This window comes from Castor canadensis, chromosome 8 (assembly GCF_047511655.1).
Source record: "Castor canadensis chromosome 8, mCasCan1.hap1v2, whole genome shotgun sequence".
Taxonomy (NCBI): Eukaryota; Metazoa; Chordata; class Mammalia; order Rodentia; family Castoridae; genus Castor; species Castor canadensis.
Window position 1 is genome coordinate 106,277,425 of NC_133393.1, and position 26,291 is coordinate 106,303,715.

General features: G+C 38.2%; 1 protein-coding gene across 1 annotated transcript in view; it reads left to right on the forward strand.

Moving 5' to 3' along the window:
• Hmga2 (high mobility group AT-hook 2) overlaps nt 1–24,280 on the forward strand; it is a 119,374-nt gene extending 95,094 nt beyond the window's left edge. Inside the window, exons 4-5 of the mRNA XM_074081776.1 lie at nt 12,831–12,863; nt 24,147–24,280. Coding sequence (XP_073937877.1) covers nt 12,831–12,863; nt 24,147–24,194 — 81 coding nt within the window. The 3' untranslated portion in view covers nt 24,195–24,280. The remainder of the gene's footprint in view (nt 1–12,830; nt 12,864–24,146) is intronic.
• Nucleotides 24,281–26,291: the final 2,011 nt, after the last annotated feature.

Sequence of the window (26,291 nt, forward strand, 5' to 3'; positions counted from 1 at the left end):
CCAAAACATGTATTATCTAGAGCCAAGGACTTGAATACTGCTGCGTTTGCAGAGAGACAAGCGTCTCATTTCAATAGACAGCTTGTTCTTACAGTTGGGATCCTCTCCTGCCAACTGACATGGAGTCCGAGGGCAGGGCAACACAAAGAGAGCAGTTATTATTATTTGGCAGCTGAAGGTCCTCAGCACACCCTTGGGTTCTGCTCCTCTTTAGTTTAACCCAACAGAACTCTGGGTGACTTCCCACTAAAAGCCAGTGGACACTGAGTTAGCTTCCAGAATATGGGCAGAGCTCATGTTAGTTATTTACTACCCATTGCTGGAATTTCTTTTGGACATGACCAGTGAACTACAGCTGGTTTTAGGCAGCATGGCATACTCACTAGCTGTCAGAAATAGCCTTACCCTTCCAAAATGAAATGAACTCAAATCTGGATTTACCAGAGGAACATTCCAAACACGCCAGGAAAGCAAAAAACATTGACATTATTTCCATACTAACTGGAAAACTGAAATATGTGCATTATACCAAAAGGGCTGTTCTTCAACCTCCTCTGACATAACCCAACAAAGGCAAAAGCCTTATGTACTGCTGTGGACAAGCAATGCAAAACATTGTGCTGTCGATTTCAGAGTTAAGAGGGTGTTTTCATATTAGCCCTTAAAGGCAAACCAGCACAGTGAAAGCCAAAATGTGCAAAGCCAAAAGGGTTGCTCCCCTGTATCCATCCCCATCTTAATTTTGTTCACACAAAGTGATCCTTTTACATGGCCCAGAAGTAACTGGATTTGTTGGAGTTGGGCCTAGGGGTTCCATTTCCCCTAGCAGGGCAAGTCTGGCCTGTTGATGTCCAAGAAGTCTTCTGGGACTGAGGAAGAGACTGATTCTCCTTCTGCTGGACATTGACATTTCAGAAGTGCCTTCCATGTACCTAATGTGCAATTCTGAGTGAGATAGACTGAGAATAGTTAGAGAGATGTAAGGAATCTGAAAATTCCTAACCTACTGAATTTACCAACGTCAAAGTTGTGTTATCTCTGAGTTTTTGTGCTGTTAGATAAAGGATATCCTTATTAAATCGGTTTGAGTTGGGTTTCCCACTTATACCAAAAAGAATATAGGAGTTTTATTTGGTGAGCTACTTGAGATTCATCACAATTCGTTATCTAGGTTCTTATAAAATGGTTTGATTTTCATTACCGTTTCCTACGTACACTTCTTTAAAGGAAATATTAAGGAGATAAAAATCGTATTTAAGATGCGTGTTAGCTTCCCATTGCTATTACAAAATATCTGAGAGAATCGACTTTAAAGCAGGAAATGTTTATTTTGGTTCATGGTTTTCAGAGGTTTCAGTCCATGGTAGCCTGACCCTGTTGCTTTGGGCCTGTGGCAGCACAGTACATCCTGGCAGGAATGCATGGTGGAACATGCCTGTTCATCTCTTAGCAGCCAGGGAGCAAAGAGATGAAGGGACTGGGGTCCCAACATCCCCTCCAAGCACACACCCCCAATGATCCAACTTCCTCCTACTAGGTCCCACCTCCTAAAAGTAGTGTGGCAAGATGGGGACCAAGCCTTCAACAGTGTGTAGGGAACATCTCAGGATCCAACCTATAGTAACATGTCTTGTCATCTTTTGAAAGTATATGCATTTTCTTCTTCCTACCTTTGGATCTCTGAAAAAGTAGCTCTCTCATGTCAACTATTATTGTGTTGGAGGAAGAAATGTAGTTAGGAAAGCATTTTTTTCCTCATGATTGTGTTTGTCAGAGTCATAGAGTCACTTGCTTATTTTTTTTATGAGCACTCATTAATGGTAAAAGAGGATTTCATCGTGATAATTCCATAGATGAATACAGTGTACTTTGAACAAGTTTTCCCCCTCTATTATAGTCCCTCAACCCCTTTTTTCTCTCCCCCACTTTTTCAAATAGTATTTGGTGGTTTTCATTATACTATCTTCATATATATATCTCCTCTTCACCCCCAGTACCTTCTCCTTTCTTGTTTATTTTTAAAGCAAGTTGCTAGCTGCTAGGTCCTTTCTGAATCAGAGTGAGGTAATAAGCATTCTTTTATAGATTTGTGAAATTTAGGACTTACCACTTAGGAAAAAGAAGCTAGAAGAGGAAGAGGATTTGTTTCAGGGAATGAGAGGGTTTAGAAATTAGCTGAAAACTTTTTTGAATACTTATTCCATGCAGAAGGCAGAAAGCGTGTTAGGGGCCAAGTCAGGTAGACAATGCTCTGGGAAGACTCTCCCTGTAATTTTCACCAGATGCAATTGCTTAGGGTTTGTGAACACAGCTTCTCTGAGGTTGGCGCATGAGTGGTCAGTGTCAGGAACTTTGACTAGTAATTGTGCCTTAATATAAAAATATGTAAATATTATGTATATGTATATATATGAGAAGGTTTTAAATGGAGTGTTTTAAATGACTCCCTCTGTGTATTTACATATATCATGAGTAAAAAAATAAGTATCATGAGTGGTCATATTCCAAAGAAATGAACACATGCACAAGGACACCAGCCAATGAGTGCAGAGACCATATTGGGCAAGGGATTAAAAATTTTTTGAGTGGAAAACCACAGGAATGAGAACAGAAGATGTCTGATGATGTAGATAGGCCTGTATGGGATGGACCTATATGATGTCTGTATGGGGCGCAAGCATCTTTATTTTTCCTCACATTTTGATCACAAACAAAAATATGTAATATATGACATTATAAACTCTGCAGGTATAGGAACTATAAGCTTATATTTCTTGTGTTATAGATACCATGGAATTTATATGTAACATTTGTAACACAATTAAATATTAGAGCAAGTGCCAAACAATAAAGAAAAACAAAAATAATTCATTAAAACTTATCACAGATATTTTTGTATTCACACCCTTAACTGAACTTCTGTAGTTTTTGAAAGAAATAAAAGAGGGTAGGGGCAGGGGGGAGAAATGACCCAAGCCTTGTATGCACATATGAATAATAATAAAAAAAATCAGGATGACACTTTAAAAAAAAAAAAGAAATAAAAGGATTAGAGAAAAGATGGGTAGGTAGGTGAATGATAGCTAGATAGATAGATAGATAGAACAGGAAAGGATTTCTACTTTTATAAATGTCTAGTAAGAAATAAGATGCTATTTGTATTTCTAAGACATCTTGAATTTGTTGAAAGAAAAAAATTTTTGAAGCAAAGCTCTTAATATTATAATAGTTTCCTAAGTGCTAATTTATCCTTTGAATATATTACAAACATCCTTTTGAATTAAGATCTTTTAAATTTTTTACATTGAAATGTAGTTATTCTCTTATTTATTTGTTCATTTTTCTTTTTAGTGAAATTGTAGACTTAAAAAGCTAAATTTTTATGATTTTTTTAAATAAAACATGATTTTTACAGATGAAATAAGATGGTTGCATAAACACTGATTTTTCATAAAAAGCACAGAATAAGCTGAATAACTACCCAAAATTCCTTTCTGAGGCAGTGTTGTGTAGTGAAAAGCTCAGGTTGGGTCTTCATTACATAGTGGACTTGTAATCTTTTGGAAGTCATTTATTATCTTTAAACATTCAGCTTCTCGGGTGGCAAAGTGGCTCAAGTGGTAGAATGCCTACCTAGCAAGCATGAGACCTTGAGTTCAAACTCCAGTACCATAAAAAAATTTTTTTAAAGATTCAACTTCTTCACGTGTAAACGTGAATGGCAATTCCTCTCCTAATGGCTGTTGGCAAAATTAAATGAGATAGTGCAATAGTGCACATTAAATCACCTCATAAATTAGACATTGCTATATTGTTACTGTTATTATGATTTATATGATCAGTGTAAATATAAATGAAGATGTATGTGGTGAAGATGACAGAATTCTGATCCCAGAATTGTGAGTTTTAGAGAAGTTGAGCCGAGGTAGGCAGTTCTGGGGGCTACCTGAAGCTGTCCTTGGGTTGGAAATTGAATAGATTTGAAAACAAGCCAAATGAAGTATCTGGCTTTCTAAAAATCAATTTCTAAATTGATTTACCAATTCTGAGGTAAGGGACATTAATCCAGAGAAAACTTCGAGAGAAGGCCCAAGAAGAAGAAAGTACCTTCAGAAAAGACCAGGGAGCTGGGGCTACACTGGAAATGTGAGAATGTTGAAGAAAACTCACTTCCATAACTGTTTAAAAAGTTTAAGGATATAAGCTAATGTGCGGGAATAGTTAACATTTCTCGGATTGAATATTAAGCTTGCTCCAAGGAAAACAACTCAGCTGCTTAAGTCAGCCCTATATTAGTGCCAAGAAAATAGTGCTAAATTAGGGTTCGAGGGGAGACGTAACTCAGTTCAGTATTATAGAGCTCTCAACCCATAAACTAGCCCTTTGTAGTCCTTGAGAACGTAAAAGATTGCCAATAAATTTACTCTTTCCTTTAGGGGATGCCTAAAATCATGATTCAGCTTTTTAAATTTAGTTTCAATGTGTAAATGTTATGGTTGTTGGGAAATAATGAGTTGTCAAATCATTTTGTAAACTCATTTTCAAATCTTTCAGTGTATGGTGTGGCCAAACGTTTTAGAACCAAAGAGATAAGTACTGATTCTGAATCTCTAATGAAAATGAAATATAATGAAAGTAATTAAAATAATTTATAAAATTACATTATTTCATCATAAGCATATGAGCAAGTACACAAGATAAGTTACCCATTATGTGGAAAATTGTGAATATATATTTGTGTGTATATATATACAGATATATAGTATGTATATAGTTCAAGTCCAGATCCATTCAAATATTAAGAAGACATACATCTTAAATGGGTTTCAATAATGTCACCAACAAATTTGGAGAATTAACAGATTTGCTCATTGATTATTGCTCGTGTCAAATACTATCTGATTTCATTTCCATCATTGCATAGATGTCTCCTTGTCATCTAATACTGCACATTAGTCTTTCCACCTGCTAAAGGTGACAACTGGCGAAAGCTCGAACTTAGGCTCCAGCATCTACACATACAAAATTGATTTGTTGGAACCTGGCATTGTGGTGTTTCAAATATTTACTCATTGTCCTTTTCTCCTCCCTAAGCATGGGTGCATATGCAGAGCAGCCTAGCTCTGTGAGTAGCATACACTAAAGAAGAAATACATATAGAATAAATAATTCAAATCTTTAAAAGATATAGAGTACTTCTTTCTAAAAAACTTGTAAGGTAAAGAAATAAGGCTGAAACGGATCTTTTTTCTATCAACTAACATTAATATTGCAATTTTCACTGTTTCTTTTTTGCCTGAGTGAATCTTCTACCCCCAATCTTAGAGAATCACAAATATCGAGATGAAGAGGTCACCCTATGAGACTATGTGTTCCTTACCCTACCTATGTATGTCTGTTGTGCTTCCTACTGCCTTATGTTCCTCAAAATACAGCCATCTTTTTTTAAATAAAAATGCCTATTAAACTATTGTAACCCAGGAGCACACCAAAGTACTGCTTCACTTTCAAACTCACTTTGATTTGATTTGACAGTGTTATCCCTGTCCATCCTTTGCTTTGTTTTCTTATTTTAAGCTTAACTATAATATTTAATTTTCTTTCTTTTGGTGGTATTGGGGTTTGAACTCAGGGTCTTGGGCTTGCTAGGCAAGCACTTTACCACTTAACTCTTTTCAAGTATTTTTGGTTTACTATTGGTTGAATTCATGGATGGGGAGCCTATGGATACGAAGGGTCACCTGTGGTCTTTACTTTCTTCTTTCTTATCATTCTATATATATGAGCATGCCTCTCCACACTTAAGAACACATAGTAGGAAAAATTAATCTAAAATTGCACATTGTTCTCTATTATCTATTTCTGCATTTGTTTCTCGCATTAGACTTGAAACTCCTTGACATATTTCTTATTTATTTTGTATACCCATTCCCTGCCTGACACAAAATTTATCGAATCTCAAGGAGTGTTTAATGAGCCAATGAATAACTTCATTCAGGTAACCATTACAGAAAGGTGGATTTTGAAGCTAATCAGGGCACTGAGATTTTTGAAGGGTTTTTTTTTTTGATCCTTCCCCTCCATCCTGAAAGTGTCTAAAAGGCACCTGAGGTAAGACAAAAACTCCAAAGTAACAGCCCACAAGTCTTCTTCAAGACAGCTGTCATGGCTTGTCACTATACACAAGCAGGCTGATTCCAGTCAATACCAACTAGAGCAAATTTGAACAGTTCTCATCCTGAACAGATTCGATGAGGCCAGCAGCAGCAAGGAGACTTCTATAATAATTCAGTGAATATCTTTGAAATGGTGCTTACTTTTGACAATTGCATTAAAGTCTAAAAATAAACCTAAGTAGAGAAGAAAATAAAGAACACCTCTCTTTCCCCAATACCAAGCAGAAATTCCAGAGGTTTTTTTTTCCCAAAACTCTCCATAGATTTATCACTTCTTAGGAGACTGCACTGAGAACTAAAAATCTCCTTTGCACCACATGGACCAGATGCTACTGTCAAATTGTAACCATCCATGCAACACTGTGTACACCCATTGTATGGTCATCTCTTAAGTACACACAGGAGGCACAAGGAATGGAAGTTATGACCTATGACCCAATCCAGGTCTTTCTAAGTTCAAAGACAATGATCCTGAGCTACTACTCATAGTACAGTGTCTCCCTTTTACTAAGGCCTCCCACCACTAGAGGGCAGGGTCGCCTTCATCTGTGGAAAGCACTAAAACAGGAAAACTTCCTACCCAAGAAGAGTAGTTTGTAAGGATATGATAAATACAACTTTAGCAGAATCATCTTCACATTGTTGCAAAATGCTGAAATAAATTCCTCAAACTTCAGACACATCATATTCCTATCTAATTACCTAAACATATTCTTTAGGCAAATCACATCTTTTTTGACCACTTGGTATTATAGATTTTCTGGAACTTGACTCCCTTATGTTGAGGGTCAATGTATCCTTAGTTACTGGTGTCAATAAATAAGCATTGACTGTTCATTTAAAGTTGAATTAGAAAACGGTTTTCATTCTAGAGCTTCTTTGGACAGGCACAGATAATTGTTATGTACAAATTATTTCTGCATCCACTTTCATTGAAGAGAGAGAGTTCACAATGGATTGGAATGAATGTAAGAAGTTAGCCAAATGATCAGAAAGACAGCCCTGATGTTCTGGAAGAAGAGCTGCAGCATATCGTGCAAGAAAATGGGAACATCACACCTAGTGTAGGCAAACCCTCCTTTGACCACTTTAGACAAAATAAGTGTAACATTTAGGACCTGGCTGGAGAGTAGTGAGCAGGAAAATGAAGTGCATGATTGAGGTACACAAAAGGTACAAAAATCTGTTGGCTATCACAGCTTAATCACAAAACTTCTACAGCTGAATTAAAAAGGACTTAACCTTGATTCTATTAGATTAAACCTTATGAAATGGCTACTTGATTGGTTTTGACCTACAAAAACGTAAGCTCATATGGCTCAACCTAACGGCTAAGTCACATTGGGTGAGTGCTGTGAAGATGCTGTGCCTCCATCCATCCTGGTGATTCAGATTTTGTGTATGATTTGCATCTAGAAATCAGAGATTTTTACTTGAGTCCCCTCCCACCAAAGCTCTGACGTTCACTGAGGCCCTCAGGAACATCCTGGGAAGCCAGAGGTGGGTTGGAGTGGAGACTGTAAGAATGAGTCTCAGGACACCCTTTTAGCACTCTAGTCACAAGTACCATTTTGTCTGTTTCCTGTTGTACAGGCCCACATGTTTGTAAAAAGAGAGAGGGAGGGGTCATATGCTTTAAAAGATAGCTCAAAACCTCTAGAGCATGAAGTTCATTTTTTTAAAGTGACCCAAATACAAACCTTGACATTCTGGAATATTGAAGTTTTAAATCTAAAGCCAGAGGTTGTTGATTACATCATTTCATGAAAGGCAGGGAAGAATTTTCATTCTTGATAGTAGTAATCCTCTTCAAACAGGGTTAATGTCATATACAAAGACAATATATTCTGAACAGCACTGTGAAATTTCAGAGGACGAGCATATTTCTCAGCACATAAATGAAAAAGAATCCTGGCAAATGGTTACATACAAGGAGAAGGGTTATCTTTGGAACCTTTAAACAACTCGGAGGAAAGGGTGAAGAAGGATATTGTTCAAACTGAAGTCAGAGGGACTTCGATAATGTACACCACACAACTTGAAGCTGCCACTGGCCTTGATGGCTCCTGGCTGAGTTTGGAGTGTTTGCATAAGCTTGACAATTACTTGTCTAGAAACTGAGCTGCTTCTACTCATCCAACTTTTGGTACTTTTGTAGGATTTTCCTTCAATGCCTATGAGAAGGGGAAATTAGCTGTGTAAGTATCAGCTCTAAAATGCCTAGACTTCCTGGAACCACAGGTAATAGTCTCAAGAAGGCTGGTGAACTCTGGTAGAATAGTAGACCATTTTCTAAACAAGTGTCTTTCTACACTGAGAATTATAAGAATGCAAGACCCTTTTTCCTTTCTTTCCTTGACCAAACGCTGGTTTGCTGTGTCATCTCAGAAATCCCAAAATACATCCTTTCCCTTTTCTAATACACTGCACTCACTGTCCTGTGTTGTATCCTAACCTATGTAAGTGGACTTAAACAATAATATTTATTTGCTTAATCATTGCACTTGGTTGTGATTTACTGATCAATTATAAGCACTAACCTACAAGTACTACACATTGAAGCCTGTGGTTAGAGAGGGCCCGTCTGAATCTTCATGTGGTACATTTCATTATGGGTCTTTCAGTTCTTACAGTTTTATTTTAAAATTATATTAATCCAAAGCATTTCTTCAGAGACTTCTAATGTCGTCATTGGTGATGATGATATTTTGCTCTGGGAGGAAGCTCTTTTCATTCGTTGTATTTTAGAAGTGTAAAGGCAGTTACTGAATGAGAGCATTTTCATTACTCTTAACATGACGAACTCACAATGTCAGGGCAGAGGGTTTGCATGCCAAGTTGACAAAGTGCCTACACTGTAGACTCACCGTGTACACAGGCTTATCAGAAACAGAATCATTAGAACTACCTAAATAAATAAACTGAAAGGCTTTGTTGTTTGTTCAATAGTACAGTTATAAAGGTGATGTCTTTAAAGCACTGTTACTGAAACCCTCTACTAATGGATCATACAGGGAGAATTTCCAAGTGATGTTTCTAGACCTTGCAGGCCTTTTGTTGCCTGGGAGAGTCAGTGTTGGGTCCTGCTGAGGAAGCCTTAGGCTTCCCCTGACGGTGGAAATTCTGAGACCTGACAGAAGAAGGTAAATCAAGGGGTGGAGTCAAGGCCAGGAAGTGCAGCTTCTTCTCCTGGATTGGCTCTGGATTTGACTTTTTCTTGAAGGAAAAGAGCAGGTTTCCTCCAAACATTATCCAGGGGGTTAAGAAAATTAATAGACTTGGGTTGTTTTAGTTTTAGAAAATGACCTCCGGGAGATTATCTTAATTTCTTATGCCTTAGTTTCCCTCTGAGAAAATGAGAATAATCAGGTCCAGGTCGTCCTAGTCACAAAGGGGAAGATGTTAAAAATATAAAGGATTTTTTGCCCCTATGTAGGAACTGCACAAGCAAGATATCATTCATTATTAAGATGCATGAAAACATACTGGTCACCATACTAAAGCTTAGGGTGCATTGTTTGTATTCAGTACTTTTGAAAATGCAGAGGCCAACTGTGTCTGTAGTGCCAAAAACCCTGAGGAACTGCTTTCTCCATATCAACCCTTCCTTCTACACTAGCAGATGCCTCAAGGAAGATAAGGGACTTGGAGTTAGTTTGTTTGGTGTCCAAAAAGCTTTCCCGCCAGCAGTTAGTTTCCTCTCCCTTTTTATGAATGGTGGTAATATTCTGCTTTGGTCTGCGTTTTTGAGCAAAGCCATTCATAAAAATAAAAACAAAACAAAATAACAACAAATCTTTCCCGGCACAGTCTGGAGCCATTGGGTGCCAGAGGCTGGGAACACATCGTGGCAACCCGCAGCCAGCACTGAAGGCATTCAAGGGTCTGTTTGTGTGGTGGCCTGAGAAGTATGAAGTGCTGTGTCTAAGTGTAGCTGGTAGAAGTTCTGTGACACGGACTAGGCCGGGAGCCAGGGCTGGCAGGATTTCAGACATTGTCTTTCCCCTCACTGAAGTGTCAGGACCTAATTCATGGAAAATTGGGGGAGCTGGCAGCCTTTTCAGAGGCTTCATTGAGCTGCACAGTGCCAGAGTCACGTGAGCTTGGGATCCTTAGCCAAAAAGGGAGTGGAGTTTCAGAACAGGAGGAAGCAGTCAGCCTGCAAGAATGTGTGTGGATTTGAAACGGTTTAGGAGTAAACATGGGTACAGGTGTAATCGGCAGGAAAGAAGAGGAGAAAGAAAAGTGATCTGTTCCTCCAAATGACCCTTTTGAGATGCAGACTGTCTCAGCAACATGCTTTGGAGTCCTAAGGGATCAGAAGTCCTTGGTCTGATTCCACCTGGAGAAAACATCACCTCAAAACTTGGCTCTGATGATGTCATGATTTAAGGTCACAAGGAAGAACATTTTTTTTTTCAGTGAACAAAAGTATCTTTCCATTTATTTTATTTATCTTGTTGATCTAAAACTAAAAGCCCTGGTGATTTCTATATAACATTTTTGATATGCCAGCAATAAAACATTCCACCACCACAGAATAGGTGCTCTTGATGTGGTGAATGTACCCTTACTTCTGTTATTTGAAGAACTACTGTAGCGATTTTGTTTCTTTCATTTGTACCATAAAAGCTTGACCCATCACAATGACTCATTGTATTTACAAACCTCAGTGATGTACAAATGGAGCAAGTAAGGTTTACACTCAGACATGAGACTAAGAACTGAAAGTAATCCATCAAAAATGTGGGCCTTCAAATCCATCTCTTGCAATACCAAAGAATAACATTTTTTCTAATACTACATTGGAACATTAATTTAGACTGTAGAAAAGATTTCCCTCAGATCTTTCATTCATAAGAGAAGAGTTTTGGTCTACCCATATAATTAAATATAGATAAATGTAGATACAACAAAATATTCTTCATATGATACATCAAGAAAGTGAATGAGCCAGGGGCCAGTGGCTCACGCCTGTAGTCCTAACTTCTTGGGAGCTGAGATTTGAAGAATCATGGTTTGAGGCCAGCCCAGGCAAATAAGTTCTGAAGACCCCCTCTCCAAACTAACTAGAGTAAAATGGATTGGAAGAGTGGCTCAAGAGCACCTGCTTTGTAAGCACAAAGTCTAGAGTTCAAACCTCAGTCCCACCCCCCCAAAAAAAGAAAAAAGGAAGGAAAGTGAATGAAGTCACAGAATGGGAGAAAACATTCGCAAATCATATTTGATAAAGGTCTTGTATTCCAAGCATAGGAAGAACTCTTACGACTCTGGTTAAAAGAATTATCCCATTTTTTAAATGAGCAAAGCATTTTTTGGTACTGGCGCATGAACTCAGGGCCTACACCTTGAGCCACTACACCAGCTCTTTTTTGTCACAGGCTGTTTTCGAGGTAGGGTTTCATGAACTATTTGTTCAGGCTGGCTGGCTTTGAACCATGATCCTCCTGATCTCTGCCTCCTGAGTAACTAGGATTAGAGGCGGGAACCACTGGTGCCCAGCTATGAGCAAAGCATTTTAATAAACATTTTTCCACAGAAGATACACAGATGGCCAATAAGTACATGAAAAAACGTTTGACGTCATTTGAAATTCAATTTGGAGCAAAGACATTCAACTTTATACCCAGTTGGATGCCTGTAATAAAAAAAAAAGACAGACAATAGCACACTTTGGCATAAGTGTGGGGAAGCTGGGACTCACCTGTGTTGCTGGGGGGACTGTAAAACTGTACTGCTGCTTTGAAAAATTGCTTGGCACCTGCTGCACAAATGAAAAAAGGACTGCCTTATCACCCAGGAGTTCCACTCCCAGGTTACCCTCAAGAAATGAAAACATGTCCATACTAAAACAAATTGCATAGTGTCATTATTCATAATAGCCAAAAGGTGTTTATGACCCAAGTGTAATCAACTCATGAGTGGTTAAGTAAAATATGGTATAGCCACATAAGTAAATATTATTTGGCATAAAAAGAAATGAACTACTGATGCGACAACATGAATGACCCTAAACAAACACTATGCCAACGAAAGAAGCCAGACACAAAAAATGAGGTATGATTCTTTTTAGGTGAAATGTCTGGAATGGGCAAATTTTAGAGACAGAAAGTGGTCAGTTAGAAATGGGAGGGGGAAAGACAGGGGAATATCTCTAATAAGTCCAGAATTTCTTTAGTGGAGATGAAAATGTACTAAAACTAGATTGTGGTGATGATAGCACAATCCACTGGGCTTATTTTTTTAAAACGCTTTGAATGACATATTTTAAATGAGGTGTACAGGTATATAAATTTTATCTCAACAAAGCTGTTTAAAACATGAACTATTAGATCCTTTCATGCCTCCAATTTTGCAGTGTGCAGACTCTAAACAAAGGTATTCCAATAGTAAATTTATTTCATTGTAGTTGGTGTGTATGCCAGACTTTCCTTAGGCTGCGTTTTCATTGAGATAACTATAATCTGCATTGTATTCCCGTCACAAACAGAGATGATGAACACCCTTTGTTCTCAGATGAACCGTTCAAATTTTAAATTTTCTTCTTTGCTTGGCAGACAAGTACCTACGTTTAAAGTATGTGTACTTAATGTTTCTCATTGTGTATATTTCCTTTTAAAATATAACATTTATTTTTGTTTGTTTCTTCCTTAGCCACAACAAGTCGTTCAGAAGAAGCCTGCTCAGGTAAAACATTCATTGTGATTTCCACCCCCAATTAACATGAAAAGCTAAATAGAATATAGAAAAAGGTTCTCAAATCAAGCAAGTAGTAGCTTTTCTGGTTTTTGATTATGCCAGCTTTGAAATAGTCTTGAAAATTTGTTGCATTCTTTAAAGCCAGGAATATGTAATTTGTGATTCTGTCATTAAACACCAAAAAAATCAAGGTACTCAGTATAAAAACCAAGTACAAATGCTTTTTAAAATAAAACTGTTTTATTTCATTTCAATAAATAAATATTTAATCTTACTATGTATTTTACCAATTCTCAAACACCAAATTCTGTTCTTTCCTCTTGATTGTCTATATTTTTTTGATTGATATGGGACTTACAAGTTGCAAATTATTTCTTGATTCTTGACCAAAAATGTATCTGTGGATTGAATTATTCTGTAACATTTGATGGTCCTAAAATACCTCCAACTAAGCTGGAAAAATAGGAAATTAAATTTTGCAGATTAATGAACTCTCAGATCTTGCTTAAAAATCATATCCCCTTGAAGTCTTTGGCAATATTAAAACTAGGAACCAGCTTTACTTCTTTTGTTCCATATGCCTAGAGTTTCTTGTCCTAGCTAGTCTGTACATAGAAGTATAAAATTCCTATTTGTTGAGGAAACGTATCTTGAAGAAACAAAACTGAAGAATAAATTAATCATGATTCTTAAGAAAGTAAACTACTAAAGTCTGAGAATGCCCTGCTGGTCTCTTACCTGATGAACTTAAATAGGTACTCAGAACATTAGGCAGAATCTATTAAAGTAAGTTATAGAACGGTATCATCAGTTACCAAGTTCCTTGTAGGCCTTTTTCATGTAATTTAAAATATCCATAGAAACATTTTCCCTAGAGGCCTTTAAAAATGTACCTGGCATTTTATTCTCTTAGGAATATGTTGTGTTGCCTAGAAAAGACCATCTGGGCAGTCTTATATTTCTTCTGTTCTTTAAAAATTCTGTTTACGAGAAAATTGAATAATTTAGATCTAAATAAAGACCCAGGGAAACTGAATTCAAATAATTAAATGTGTATTTTAAGTGGAATAAATGCAGAGTTACTATGGGGAAAAAAATATTCTCATTGCTGCTCCCAAACCTAGAAGTCAAGGGTGGGGATGGAGGCACTAAAACTTCTCAGTGTCTGAGCATTTGTAAACAATATTAAACAAAACAAAATATAAGCAAACACTTGACATTTCTAGTAGAATATCTCAAATATATTTAGCCTCTCACCCTTCATCAGCAAAAAAATCAAGAGAAATTGAATAGAAATTCTGTGCATTAGAGTCAAAAGATACTAGTGTTCACTCTTGCATCACAGTCTGTGAAATATTGTGTGGTTTAATAACAACCTTGGTTCAATCTCTACTCTTGATGTTGTAGGGAAATGTGTTGAACAAAAACCATGCATAGAAAAATGGGCAATCTATTTACAAGGTTCTTAATCTTAGATGCATATTAGAATCACCTAGAGATTATACACATATTGAAAATGCTATCCCCTTATAAAGCTAATTGTGGGCATCCTTTTCAATTCTGTGTTCAGTGATGAGTTATCTTGAAATCCCCTATAGTAAGAGTATTTACATCATGGAAATTGACAAGTGTTGCAAATTCTGGCCTTTTTTTTTTTTTTTAATATTAAGGTAAATGTTAAACATTTACCAACATACCACTGGCCCTACCTTCATCACTTCCACTTATCTGGTTTGGAAACTCAAGCATCAGTAATTTCTGTGAGATCTCTATAGAGTGCTAATCTGCAGCCAGAGATGAACATGAAAAAAACATGAGATGTTTGAACACTGGTTAAGCAAATGGCCACAGAATGTCTTGTATATGGGAGACATAGTGGGTATAGACGACTGAGTAGAATTTCATGGGTTATTACAGGAGAATTTCCTGAAGAGTACATTTTATTTCTTTCTTTTCTTTTGTTGTTGTTTAGTTGCAAAAGGGAGAATGGAGAGAATATATTATAGATGAGATGAATGGCAGGTAGAAAGTAGAGAAGCAGGGACAGATACATCACAGGTAGCGATCCTTAATGTGTCTGGAACTGATTGCAAATTGGTAACATAAGTGAAATCACAACTTTTGTTTCCCCCAAAAGAATCAGCAATTTCAATGAAGTTTCATGTAAGTTGGGTTGATCCTCACTGATCAATTGTTTTACAGACTCTGCTCCAGATTTGCCCTTTAAAGGAGAGGAGCTCAGACTTAGAATTAGGAGGAAAAAAACCATGAGCTCATTGGACTACCTAATTTATATTGTCTGGGGATTCAGTGATGAATTATATAAACACAGGGACTACAGGGAAGTTTGTGGAGGATAATGTAAATTTACACTGCATTCAAAAGAATCTCTTCCTTTTCCATCTGTTTCTTTCAAAATACCCTCCCAGATGGCTTTTCCACGTGGCAATCTGGATTAACTCAGACTTATATCCTTTCTTCATCAAAAGCACTTTGAGGGGTTACATTCAGATCCTGTTTTGAGGTGGTGAAAATTTTAGCACAATTAAATATGTGGCATGTAAAGAAAAGGGTTCAGCTGCGTATGAGGACCTAGATGTTTGACTCAACCCCATCACTAGGCTAATTAATCTGTCTTTGTCCTGTTTTCCATTTAAGGAAATAGAATAATAATACCTCTCTCCTAACCTCCAAGAATATCACGAGAGATTTATAATTAAGTTTGGGAAGAATTGTGTTCTAACTTATTTTTGACTGTTAAGCTTTGCATTTCCCAAGATTTATATTATCAGAAATTTTAAAATTCTGAAAAATTCAAAACTATGATGTTTATAACATCAGGTGTTTTCATTGAATGTTTTTAAAATAAAGACTTTTTAAATTTAATTATATAGTCATTGCTATATCAAGAATGCCACTTCTTGAAACTGGGATCCAAAGTTGCAAACTTCGTGCCAAGAAGACAGATTTGGAATTACAATAAATCTCAATATTCATATATAGGAATAGAGAGAGAGAGATACGTCTGTGTATATAAGTACGTTTTTTTTTTTAATAAAAATTTAAGAGACTCTCCATTGTTAGGATTTGTGTTTGGAAAATACCATCAAGAGTGTCTCATAATCCTAGCGGATTATGTAGTCTATAGGGGAAGTCTATAGGGGAAAATCTGCACAGATGCACATTAACTTTCTTCAACCAATGAAAGCAAGGCTTACTACAGAGCACTACTATAATTTCTTTAGAATGGTAAAGTAAGCAATAAATAGAAGTTAGTTCATTAGAAATTAGTGAGTTCATTAGCAATTTGAAACAACTGAATTCTCAGCCAAATGGGTTCTAGTGTGAACTTTAGAAGGAAACGGTGATCTGATTTTCTTTGTTTTTAAAAAAAGAAACACCATAAAAGTACATGTTATTAATATGATAGAGGAACCTTTGTTTCTCAAGTTTTTATTTTGCTAAAGATAAATCTGTACTTGAACTTCTAAAAAGATTTTGCTGGCTTATCACATATCTTATTGTTTCTTGATTTTGCCATCTTAAGGTTTTAAATTGGATTAGAAGTGACTCCTTAGAGAGAATTCAGACATTTTTACTCACCTCTGCCCTACCCAAAGGGAAAACAAGTTTTAAAAGTTCAAACATTTTCCATATTTGCATCTACAGCTCTGGCAAGCTGTACCTCTCGCAATTAAGACAGGTATGCACGTGCTCTTCTCAATTTCCTGATGAGAGAACTGGAAAGTTTTCAGTTTCTAAAAGACCAGAGACAAAGCTTACTGTTTCAGAATAGATTCTGTACCTGCAAGGGACATCTTCTGGGGGTCGTGTGTACCAGGGCAAAGAAATCACAGTAAGCCTCAGTTATCATGGGATTTTCCCCTCTTAAAAAAAAAAAAAGTTGAATGTTTTTACAGAGACTTCAAGGGCAGTTTAAGGATGTTTATATTTCAGACAACCTAAACATTGTTTGGAGCAAAATGAGAGATTTCATTTTGGGACCAGCAACTTGATGAATTGCAGTCAGCATCGCATTCTCAAAAGCAGGCATTTTTACTGGGGGCTTTTAGTCTAGACACACAAAGAAAGAAAGGGGATGGAGAGAGCATTCTCGCCCTAGCACTCCTCTTTTACATGGCACCTTGGTCAACGCAATAAGTAGTTCCTAATAAATCAGGCTCACAGCCACTCATCTGCCCACTCAGGGAGCATAGCGAATTTACACCACTTAAGTCCTAGGGAGTACTGATTTATTTATTTTCCTACTTATGCTCTTTCAAGCTGGTAAAAACATTTGGTGGGCCAGTAAATGTTTGGTACCAACTGGTCAAACATGAAGGCTATATCAAAGGCTACCCTGAGTGACACTGTTGTGTTGTATAGGAAATACTTTTTGATTTAACCTCTGACCTCTGGTATTGCAAAGGTCAAGGGAAAAGGAAAGAGCAAAGTAGAAACTAACAGTTAACTCTTCACAAAAGCTCAGGACAGAGCAGCACAGAGAAAGTGGAGGGCAGAGGAAGCATATCAAAATGATGATTGCCCATAAACAGACAGAGTAATTAGCTTAGCTAACAATTGAAGTAAAGGAATATTGCAAGGCAAAATCAACTATTTCTTGGCAGGGACTGGCTGTAAAGATGATATAACTTTTAAAGAGTGAAAGAACATCACTCAGTTTGGGGCAATTTATAAAAATTGATGGATTTGCTATAGGGGTTTTTTTAAAGTGTGGCATTTTTTAAGTGTGCAATATCTGTGGATTAGGCTAAACAGGAAATATCAATGCTTGTCTGCCTTTCCTACTCATACTGCACAAGGCTTTTCCCTGCATTTTGAGGTACGCTGGATCAAATCCAATTATTTGTCAAATATCTAAATTTTCTTCTTATTATCCAACTTGCTGACTCAAATTAATAAGGAACAAATTGTAATTGACCTTAAAAACCTGGTCTTTCTAAGAAAAATCATTCATGGCTGGACAGAAGCATGTTGCTTTGGCTAAGACAAAGGAAAGGTTTGCTGGTCACTCAAATGTCCATTTAATAATCATTTGTTAACTTACTATGATTACTGGTATTTTCATAATCTTATTTGGAAATAGTAACTCAAGATAATGAAACATTGGTGTAATTACAATTGAAATCCGGAAGTGCTTTGTTGCTTGACAACAAATACAGCAGCTAAGCAAAATTTTATACACATAGAAAATGAAGGGAAAGGTCCTATTCCATGCCATCAGTAAGCAAGACTAGAATATAACCATTAAGCACCCTTCAACCTAGCCATTTTTTAAAACCACGTCACATAAAAATAAGAACATTCCTAAAGAATTTAGAAAATGGTGAAATAAATTCCTTTCTCCTGAATGCTTTCCACATGCAATAATTCCTTTGCCACATCTTTAATTAATTTTTAAACACAAGGCTCCTTCCATAAGAATCGGAACAGGTATGAAAAAATTGATCAAACTGGGATCCTCAGAATTTATGACTCCTGAAATTCACAACTAGTTTATATATGAAATGATTGCCCTATTTGAAATATGTGGGTCCTACAAGATATTTTTTAAATAGCCCTTAATCCCAATACAGAGAAATCGATGGTATCCCAAGAACCAGTATCAACGTCTGTTGCAATATTTTCAGTGGTGGAACTCTGTTAAAGGCACAAATAAGATAAACAGAAGTGCATTTTAGGAATCTAAGGCTTTATTTTACTTTGGAGGAACTGTTTAATAATATAGGGGTTTTTTTTTTACTTTGGAGGAATTGTTTAATAATATAGGGTTTTTTTTTTTCAATGTATCATTGAGCCACAGGTAAAGAAGCAAACAGTTGGTAACAACTAAAGTTAACAACCACCACTCCGCACCGTCTTACAGGATGTTTACTCTTTTTCAAGGTTTTCCGTGTGGTTGTCACATTTTTCTCACACAACCGTGCAATGCAGCTAGATGAGTATTACATTGCTGACCTGTCACAGTGGGAATGAGACACTGGTTACAAAGTCCCCAGTGCCTTAGTTGGCACCTGCATTCAGTGACGTCTATGATCAACTTTCTGTATGTGAAACATGCCCTGCAAGACCTTAACAGTGACTTCTTTAACTTGATGGTAACACAACGCAAAGTGGTCCTGACACTTGTATATTGTTACATACATGTAGCTAAAACAAACAAAAATCAATATGAATGCTGTCAATATCCCAACTGCTCAAGTCTCCTTTTGAAAAACATTTCCCTCCTAGCATTCCCACCAGAATTTCTTTTGCTTGCCAGGTTTATATAGGTTCCATTTAACATATTTTTTAAAATCTGCTATAAAGATTTCCTAGTTGGAGGAAATAATCACTTTCCATGAAGTCAAGCAGCCCCAATCCGTTTTAAATTAAAATATCTGACAGAAAAATAGAAAAACTTGGCTTTGTGGTCTTGTGAGTGTCTTAGCTGCAGATGGAGCTTGAAAGATTGGTTCCTGGTCTTTGCTGCTGAAGAAGAGAGCCCTTTGTTGTTCTGACTGACTTGAGATAGTCATGAACACAAAAAAAAAAAAAAACCTCAAGTGTGTCCTTCCAAGACTTCTGACACTTAAGGAGTTGAATATATTAAGATAATAATAAAAAAAATCATGCCTTTCTTAATTACCAGGTATTCACAGCTTTGTTGGCAAAATAGTTTAAATTGCAAATGTATCTCTGGCCTGCTGCAAGGTATGATTTTAAAACCATTAAGAAAAAAATGGTTTTTTTTTTACTTTGCCATTAAGAAAAAAAATCAAGTCTTACTGACTTCTGTGATTTTGCACACCTCACTACACACAAAGAGGGGCATCACAGTGATACACCCGAAGTTTGCAGGGACAGCATTTGCACTTTGCAGTTCCATTTAGAATGCACTGGCCTCTTCCACTGTAGACCTGCTGTTTAGTCTGCCTGTGAAAATTAAACCCAGAGCTTCAGCAATCAGGCTTAAATAGTGAACTTCCTTCCAGAGCACACCCTCACACGTGCCTGTGTGGTAAGACCCATGATTAAACTGAAGACATTTTAAGATTCCATCAAGCAAGAGGAGATGGGGTTGAGCATTAGTCAGGCTGTCTTCTTTCTCCTTTTTTGATTAAAAAAGGAGAAAATCACTTTGCTGAAGTATACCCGAAGATACATACCACATGCATTGTATTGAACCAACCTGAAAAATGGTGATAGGTGTAAACTGTTTCTGGATTGTAGTGGGATTTTTTTTTTCAAGCTTAACCAAAAAAGCAATGAAGTAGTTACATTTATTGGGTCCCTTCTTTCAGGGGAAATAAGAAAGAGCAATAGAAGGAAAGAATTTGATCAAAATACATTGTATGCATGTATGGAAATATCACAACTAATCTGTACAATTAATACACACATATAAAACAGATTTTAAAATACAAAAATAAATTTGCTTTTTCATGAACAAAAGAAAAACTTGGGCAAAATTATCGCAGTTTTCTGCTAGTTATAAAAATACAGTCCTCCAGCTCTGCCCCCTTCTCCCTTTTCCTCTCCCATCAGTTTTCTGCCAGAAAAACTCACTCATCTCACACCAGCGTGGTGCAGCCTCAGTTGTCTTTGTAAAGTAGCTGCCTGGATGGCTGGGAGCTGTTCAGTGTTTAGAGGTTTTAGTGGCTGGTGCTCATAAAAATGTCACTGTGCACTTCCCCTCTCAAAAGTCCTTTTATCGTAACATTCCTGCAGCCCCATTGCAGCAGGTAAGCCTTCTTGACCAGAAAGCTGCTGTCTGGCTTTCCCACCCTAGCATCCAGCCCCTAATGAGCAGTCTTGGCCACATTACTTCAGTCTCCTTATTACTTCAAGGCTGCTGTTGGGGAGCTCCAGCATTCATGCTCTTTGGCGGTATGTTGCAAACAAGAAACCATCCTTACAAACATCTGAAGGGGCAGAGCTGTTGTCTACCATACGTGGCCATGACTTCTAAGTTACCAAAGAGGAATGAAACTACTCTGCTGTGGAAATAAGATTCTCTGCCATGAGAGTCAGCAACTTCTTCCTAGTCTTTCATGTTTCTGTCAATTCTTTGCACAACAGAAGTGCCCCGGGAGATGTCTAGAGAGACTGTGACACCCAGGAGAGCCAAGAGTGGGCTTTTCAACTTCATCTTTGTTCGTGACAGGGAGGATTTTTCTTCTCTGAATTGCCTCCACACTTGTGGCACAGCAGCCACACATGTAGCAAAAGGCAGGTCACTTGAGAGGTGAGAACTGGGTTTGCAGAGATCGAAAGTGTCGTCCTCCACCCCTGGCACCGCCAGCACCATGCACTTGGCAGCCATGCTTTCCTTTGGAGGGCAGCCACTGGAGGCTATGCCAAGAAGAGAGGGCTCTCCACTAACGACACTGGAGGGCTCCATCGTGCTGAGCATGTGAGAGCCACACTGCCACCTGAAAGTTTAATGGGGTGAGACTTCCCACCCTGACCTTCTAGTTATGCTCCCAGTACTAACTGATAGTTACTGGCAGAAGAATTTCAAGGTCAGCGGAAAGATGCATAAATAAAACAACTACCCGTATTGTGTTAAGAATTGTTAAGGAAAGGAAACGATACCAGTGACCGTCATTTTTGGCTGAGTTGTGTCTAAGGGGTTTGACTATCAGGAGTTTCAGGAGCTCAAATCAAGCAAGGCTCTGGGAATGTTTTGAAAAGCTGATCACATTCCGTCTAGTACAAGGTCTTTGGAAGTTCGTGGCCTGAAAATTCTATTTCCTTCTGGATGTTGAAGTACTTTGGTTTCCAGATAGTAGAAGAAAATCAAGCACTTAGAGCTAGAATAATCACAGCTAGATCCAGGAGGTTTTCCAGGTTGACTGAATTCTATTAATTTGTTAGCTGTGAGAAGACAGAATAAAATATACCTGCCAGCTTTTGTATTGCGGTCTGTTTCAGAGTAGTACCTAAATCCACACCTCATGTCATCGTAAGAAGTGAGTCTTTGGAGAGTGGACAAAGAATGTATCTGCCAAAGAGCTTTGTGGCTTTCTGGAATTTAAATATTAAGTGAAAAGACGAGGTCATAGGGCAGCTGATCTTTGGCTTGTATCTCTTTCGGCTGTCCATGGCTTTGATCACGGTACATCCTCCTTTGTGACCAGGACTCCACAGAGAAACTCAGAGTCATGGCCTGTTGCCTTGTCGAGAGGTATAAACCTGCTGCTTAAATATGTGAAGCCCGCAGTTTTGGGGCTGGGAGGGGAGGAGAGGTAGCTTCATACGTTCCACATTTCCCACAAAACCCAAAGCAGACTAAACAAAACCGGTGTGAAATCTCATGACTTGATGCTGCCCTGGTTATATTTTTTAAGCTGTAATCCATTCATTTGTATGTGTGTTTATTCCTAGGATTTACAGCTCTTTCAGTCTTTGGGGGAAAGAGAATGTTAGAAACCTTTTGCAAAGGGCTTGCAGTAACAGTGGGCTGTGATTAAAGCCCAGGATAGAGGCAGCGGGAGAGTGTGCGTGTGCGCGCGCGCGTGTGCGCGTGCGTGTGTGTGTGTGTGCGCGCGTGCGTGTGTGTGCGTGCGTGTGTGTGTGTGTGTGTGTGTGTGTGTGCGCGCGCGCGCACATTCATGCGAGCGTGTGAGTGCCCGTTCGTGAGGGCGGTTTTTTTCCCCTCCCGTTTGCTGCTTTTACGCAAAAGAGTCACACATGGTAGCATTTAGGAGCTCCTTCACAGCTGAAGTGTTTCAGACACTAATGAATGGAAGTTTGGTCATGTAATTCAGACAAGCTCTAAGGCATGCTTTACTGAATGGTGTACTGTAGTGACCTGGGAAAGGAAGAGAGGTATAAATTGTGTCAGTTAGCCACCCAGACAAAATGAAGCCATGTGGAAAATCAAATCTATTAAAGTATGAAGGCTGTTACAAGCTGTTTTAAGCTGGCCATGCTTAAAGGGGCTCAGCTTGCTGCCGGAGTAAATGTTTACCTTTTCGCCCAGATCTTTTTCACATGCCGTCTTAGCAGACAATGTACAGCATTTGATAAAAATCATCCTCTCACTAACGACACTTTTATCAGAAATGTTTATTGTCTCCGTTTTACCACCCATGTCCTGAAAGGTACTGCACATTTGTTAAATAAGCAAAAGGAAAGAGAATTTTGCAGCTCAAGTCGCTTGCAGAATCCCCAACAGATTCCAGAGCCATAAGGAATCAGAAGAAGAGAAAAAGAAGGAGGAGTTAGATTTATATGGAGAGGAAGCCTTGCAAAAACATATAAATTAGGTTTTCTCTGCTTGGCCAGCCCACCATTAAATGTTTGGCTGATTGGGGATGGATTTAGTATTGAGGTTGAGCAGTGATGCCAGACTTCAGTCATTGCCTCAAAATGTGCTTCAATAAGTGCAAGAACGAGGAAATCACTCTGGAAAGGAAATTCACAGTCCACTTTTAGGGCTCTGTGTTGGCATTCACTGGTGCTCTCCCATTGCCTCTGCCCCTAGCCAGGACCTAGTGGTCACACATGGGTTCTGGCACCAAGCCAACTTGGTCCAAACCTGGCCCTAACTTGCCCTGTTATATGCATTATGTGTCTGTGTCTTGATTTTACTCATCTGTAAAATACAGATAATAACCTAAAAATTTCTGGTAAGCACTATAAGCATACCAGCTAATATTACCAGTATCTGACAGATAGATTTATTTATGCCTTCAGAAAGGATCCCCTTCGCTGGGCAACAGTGGCTCACGCCTGGAATCCTAGCTGCTCAGGAGGCAAGGATCAGGAGGATCATGGTAGGAAGCCAGCCTGGGCAAATAGTTCACAAGACCGTATCTTGAAAAACCTTTCACAAAAATAGGGCAGGTGGAGTGGCTCAAGGTGAAGGCCCCAGTACTGCCAAAAAAAAAAAGGATCCCATTGACTTTTGATTTTTGTATTTGGATGCTGGTTTCAAAAACTTATGACTGGCATACTGTCAGGAAAAATTAATCCATTTCTTTTTTACCCTAATTGGTAAGTAAGCTTACATGGGCCTGACAGTCTCCAAACTGCGAACAATTGAATTTGCTGACTAGCCACTAGGATGTCAAGCCCAAAGTCAACAGAGGCTGATGAGGGCTCTGGGAAAAAACAACACCTTGATTCCTCAATTGCGGGATAAGAAGCCCTGGGAACTAGAGCTGGACAATACTGTCACCCACTCCAGAAGCAAGCATAATGGGTCATCTCTGCATCCCTTGGGACTAAGACCTGATGATTGTGCCCTTGTGTGTGTTCCAGGAGGAGACTGAAGAGACGTCCTCGCAAGAGTCGGCCGAGGAGGATTAGAGGGCGCCAACATTTGATTTCTACCTCAGCAGTTGGATCTTTGGAAGAGAGAAGACACTGCAGTGACCACTTACTCTCTATTGCCATGGTCTTTCCACTTTCCGAGGGGCGGGGCGGGGCAAGGGCGGGGGTGGGCAAGGGGCGGGGGTGGGGCAGGGAGAAGTCACTTAACCTTGAAAAGGACTATATTAATCACTTTCTTTGTAATCCCTTCACAGTCCCAGGTTTAGTGAAAAACTGCTGTAAACACAGGGGACACAGTTTAACAATGCAACTTGTAATGACTGTCTTCTTTTTTCCTTAACCTACTAATAGTTTGTTGATCTGATAAGAAAGGGTGGGTGGGTGAGAAAAACTGAGTCAATCACTGCCACTTGCACTGCATGTAAACAAGAAACCTGTCACACTTGTGACACCGGGCATTCATATAGGAAAAGCATGGTGTGTGACACTGTGCACGCCTCAGATACCACCCCAACCCTCTCGCGTAGTGGACCCTTTGTTTTAGGACACCAAAGATAAGGACTAGATAACTGCCCTTCTTTTCGTATAATCTTGTAGACACCTGATGATTTTTAACTTTGTATTTCTCACTGAGACGAAATGCTGATATATCCTTTCATTCAGCTAACAAACCAGAAAAGGCCCATGTTCATTTTTCAAAAAGGGAAGTAAGCAAATAAATGTTGCCATCTCATATTTATGGATATCACACATATCAGCAGGAGTAAAAAACTTACTCACAGTGCTGAGTTTTCAGGACAACACTTCATTTTCAGGAAATCTACTTCCTATAGAGCCAAATGCTATTTAGCAATAAATCCCACTTGTCAGCCTCAAAGCATGTTGGGAACCTAGACAAGTAAAATTATCCTCTGTAATTTAATGGAAAGGTACAACAGAGTAACGCATGATAAACTCACCTGAATGATGAGGTGGGAGGAGCGAAATCTAAATTTCTTTTGCTATAGTTAGAGGACAATTTTTTTTTAAGGCAAAAAAAAAAAAAATGCAGACTCTCTCTCTCTGTTTCTCTCTCTCTCTCTGTTTCTGTGAAAGACCTAAATACCGCTTACCTCAAGTTAAGCCTATGTGTTACTTCAAGTAATACAAGTTACAAGTACTACGTTTTGACATAAGATGGTTGACCAGGTGCCTTGCTTTGGTTTCGGTTCACCATCTCCATCCAACTGCACTTTTAACCAGAGATGCAATATCCAATATCCCCACTACTCAATACTACCTCCAAATGTTACATGATTTTACAGTCTCGTACTTATTACATGCTGCTATACACAAGCAATGCAAGGAAAAAAAAGCCTTACTGGACAGGTGATGCCAATCCTTGGCACTTCCTTTTGTACACTTCATTACAGTTAAAGAAACAATTTCCTTACTCTGTTTCAGCATGGCTATGTATTTTTTCTATCATTTTTAATTAAAATTTTACAAATACTCGTTTCAGCTTTTCTGCTACATTTCTACATTATCTCGAGTATTATTTTTTTTTCCAACCAAGTCGCTCCTAGGTTCTTAAGGATAATTTTCCTCAATCACACTACACATCACAGAAAAAAATTTTTGACTGTAATGTTTAAATATTATCCTCCAAGTCTGTACCTCAAATGAATTGTTTAAGGAAATAGACTAATTGATTTGCAAAGACCTACCTCCAGACTTCAAAAGGAATGAACTTGTTACTTGCAGCATTCATTTTTTTCCTCCAGTGTTTGAAATAGTTCAAACTGCAGCTATCCCTCATCAAAACTATTTTTGTAAAAGACATTTGATAGAAAGGAACACATTTTTACCTACTTTTGCTAAAATAAATAAAGCCAACCTTCAAGGAAACTTGAAGCTTTGTAGGTGACATATGAGCTCAGCTTTTGCCTAATGCAATCAAAAAAATGTGTGTTTTTAAGATTAGTTGCGTATAAGAGAATGCTTGACAGAGACTTTCATGTATTTTACACAAATGTGATTTTTGTAATACGTCTCAACCAGATTTATCTCGAACGCTTCTTGTGTAGAGTTTTTATGCCTTTCTCTCCCAGTGAGTGTGCCGACTTGTACCATGGTGTGATCCACTGGGCCAGG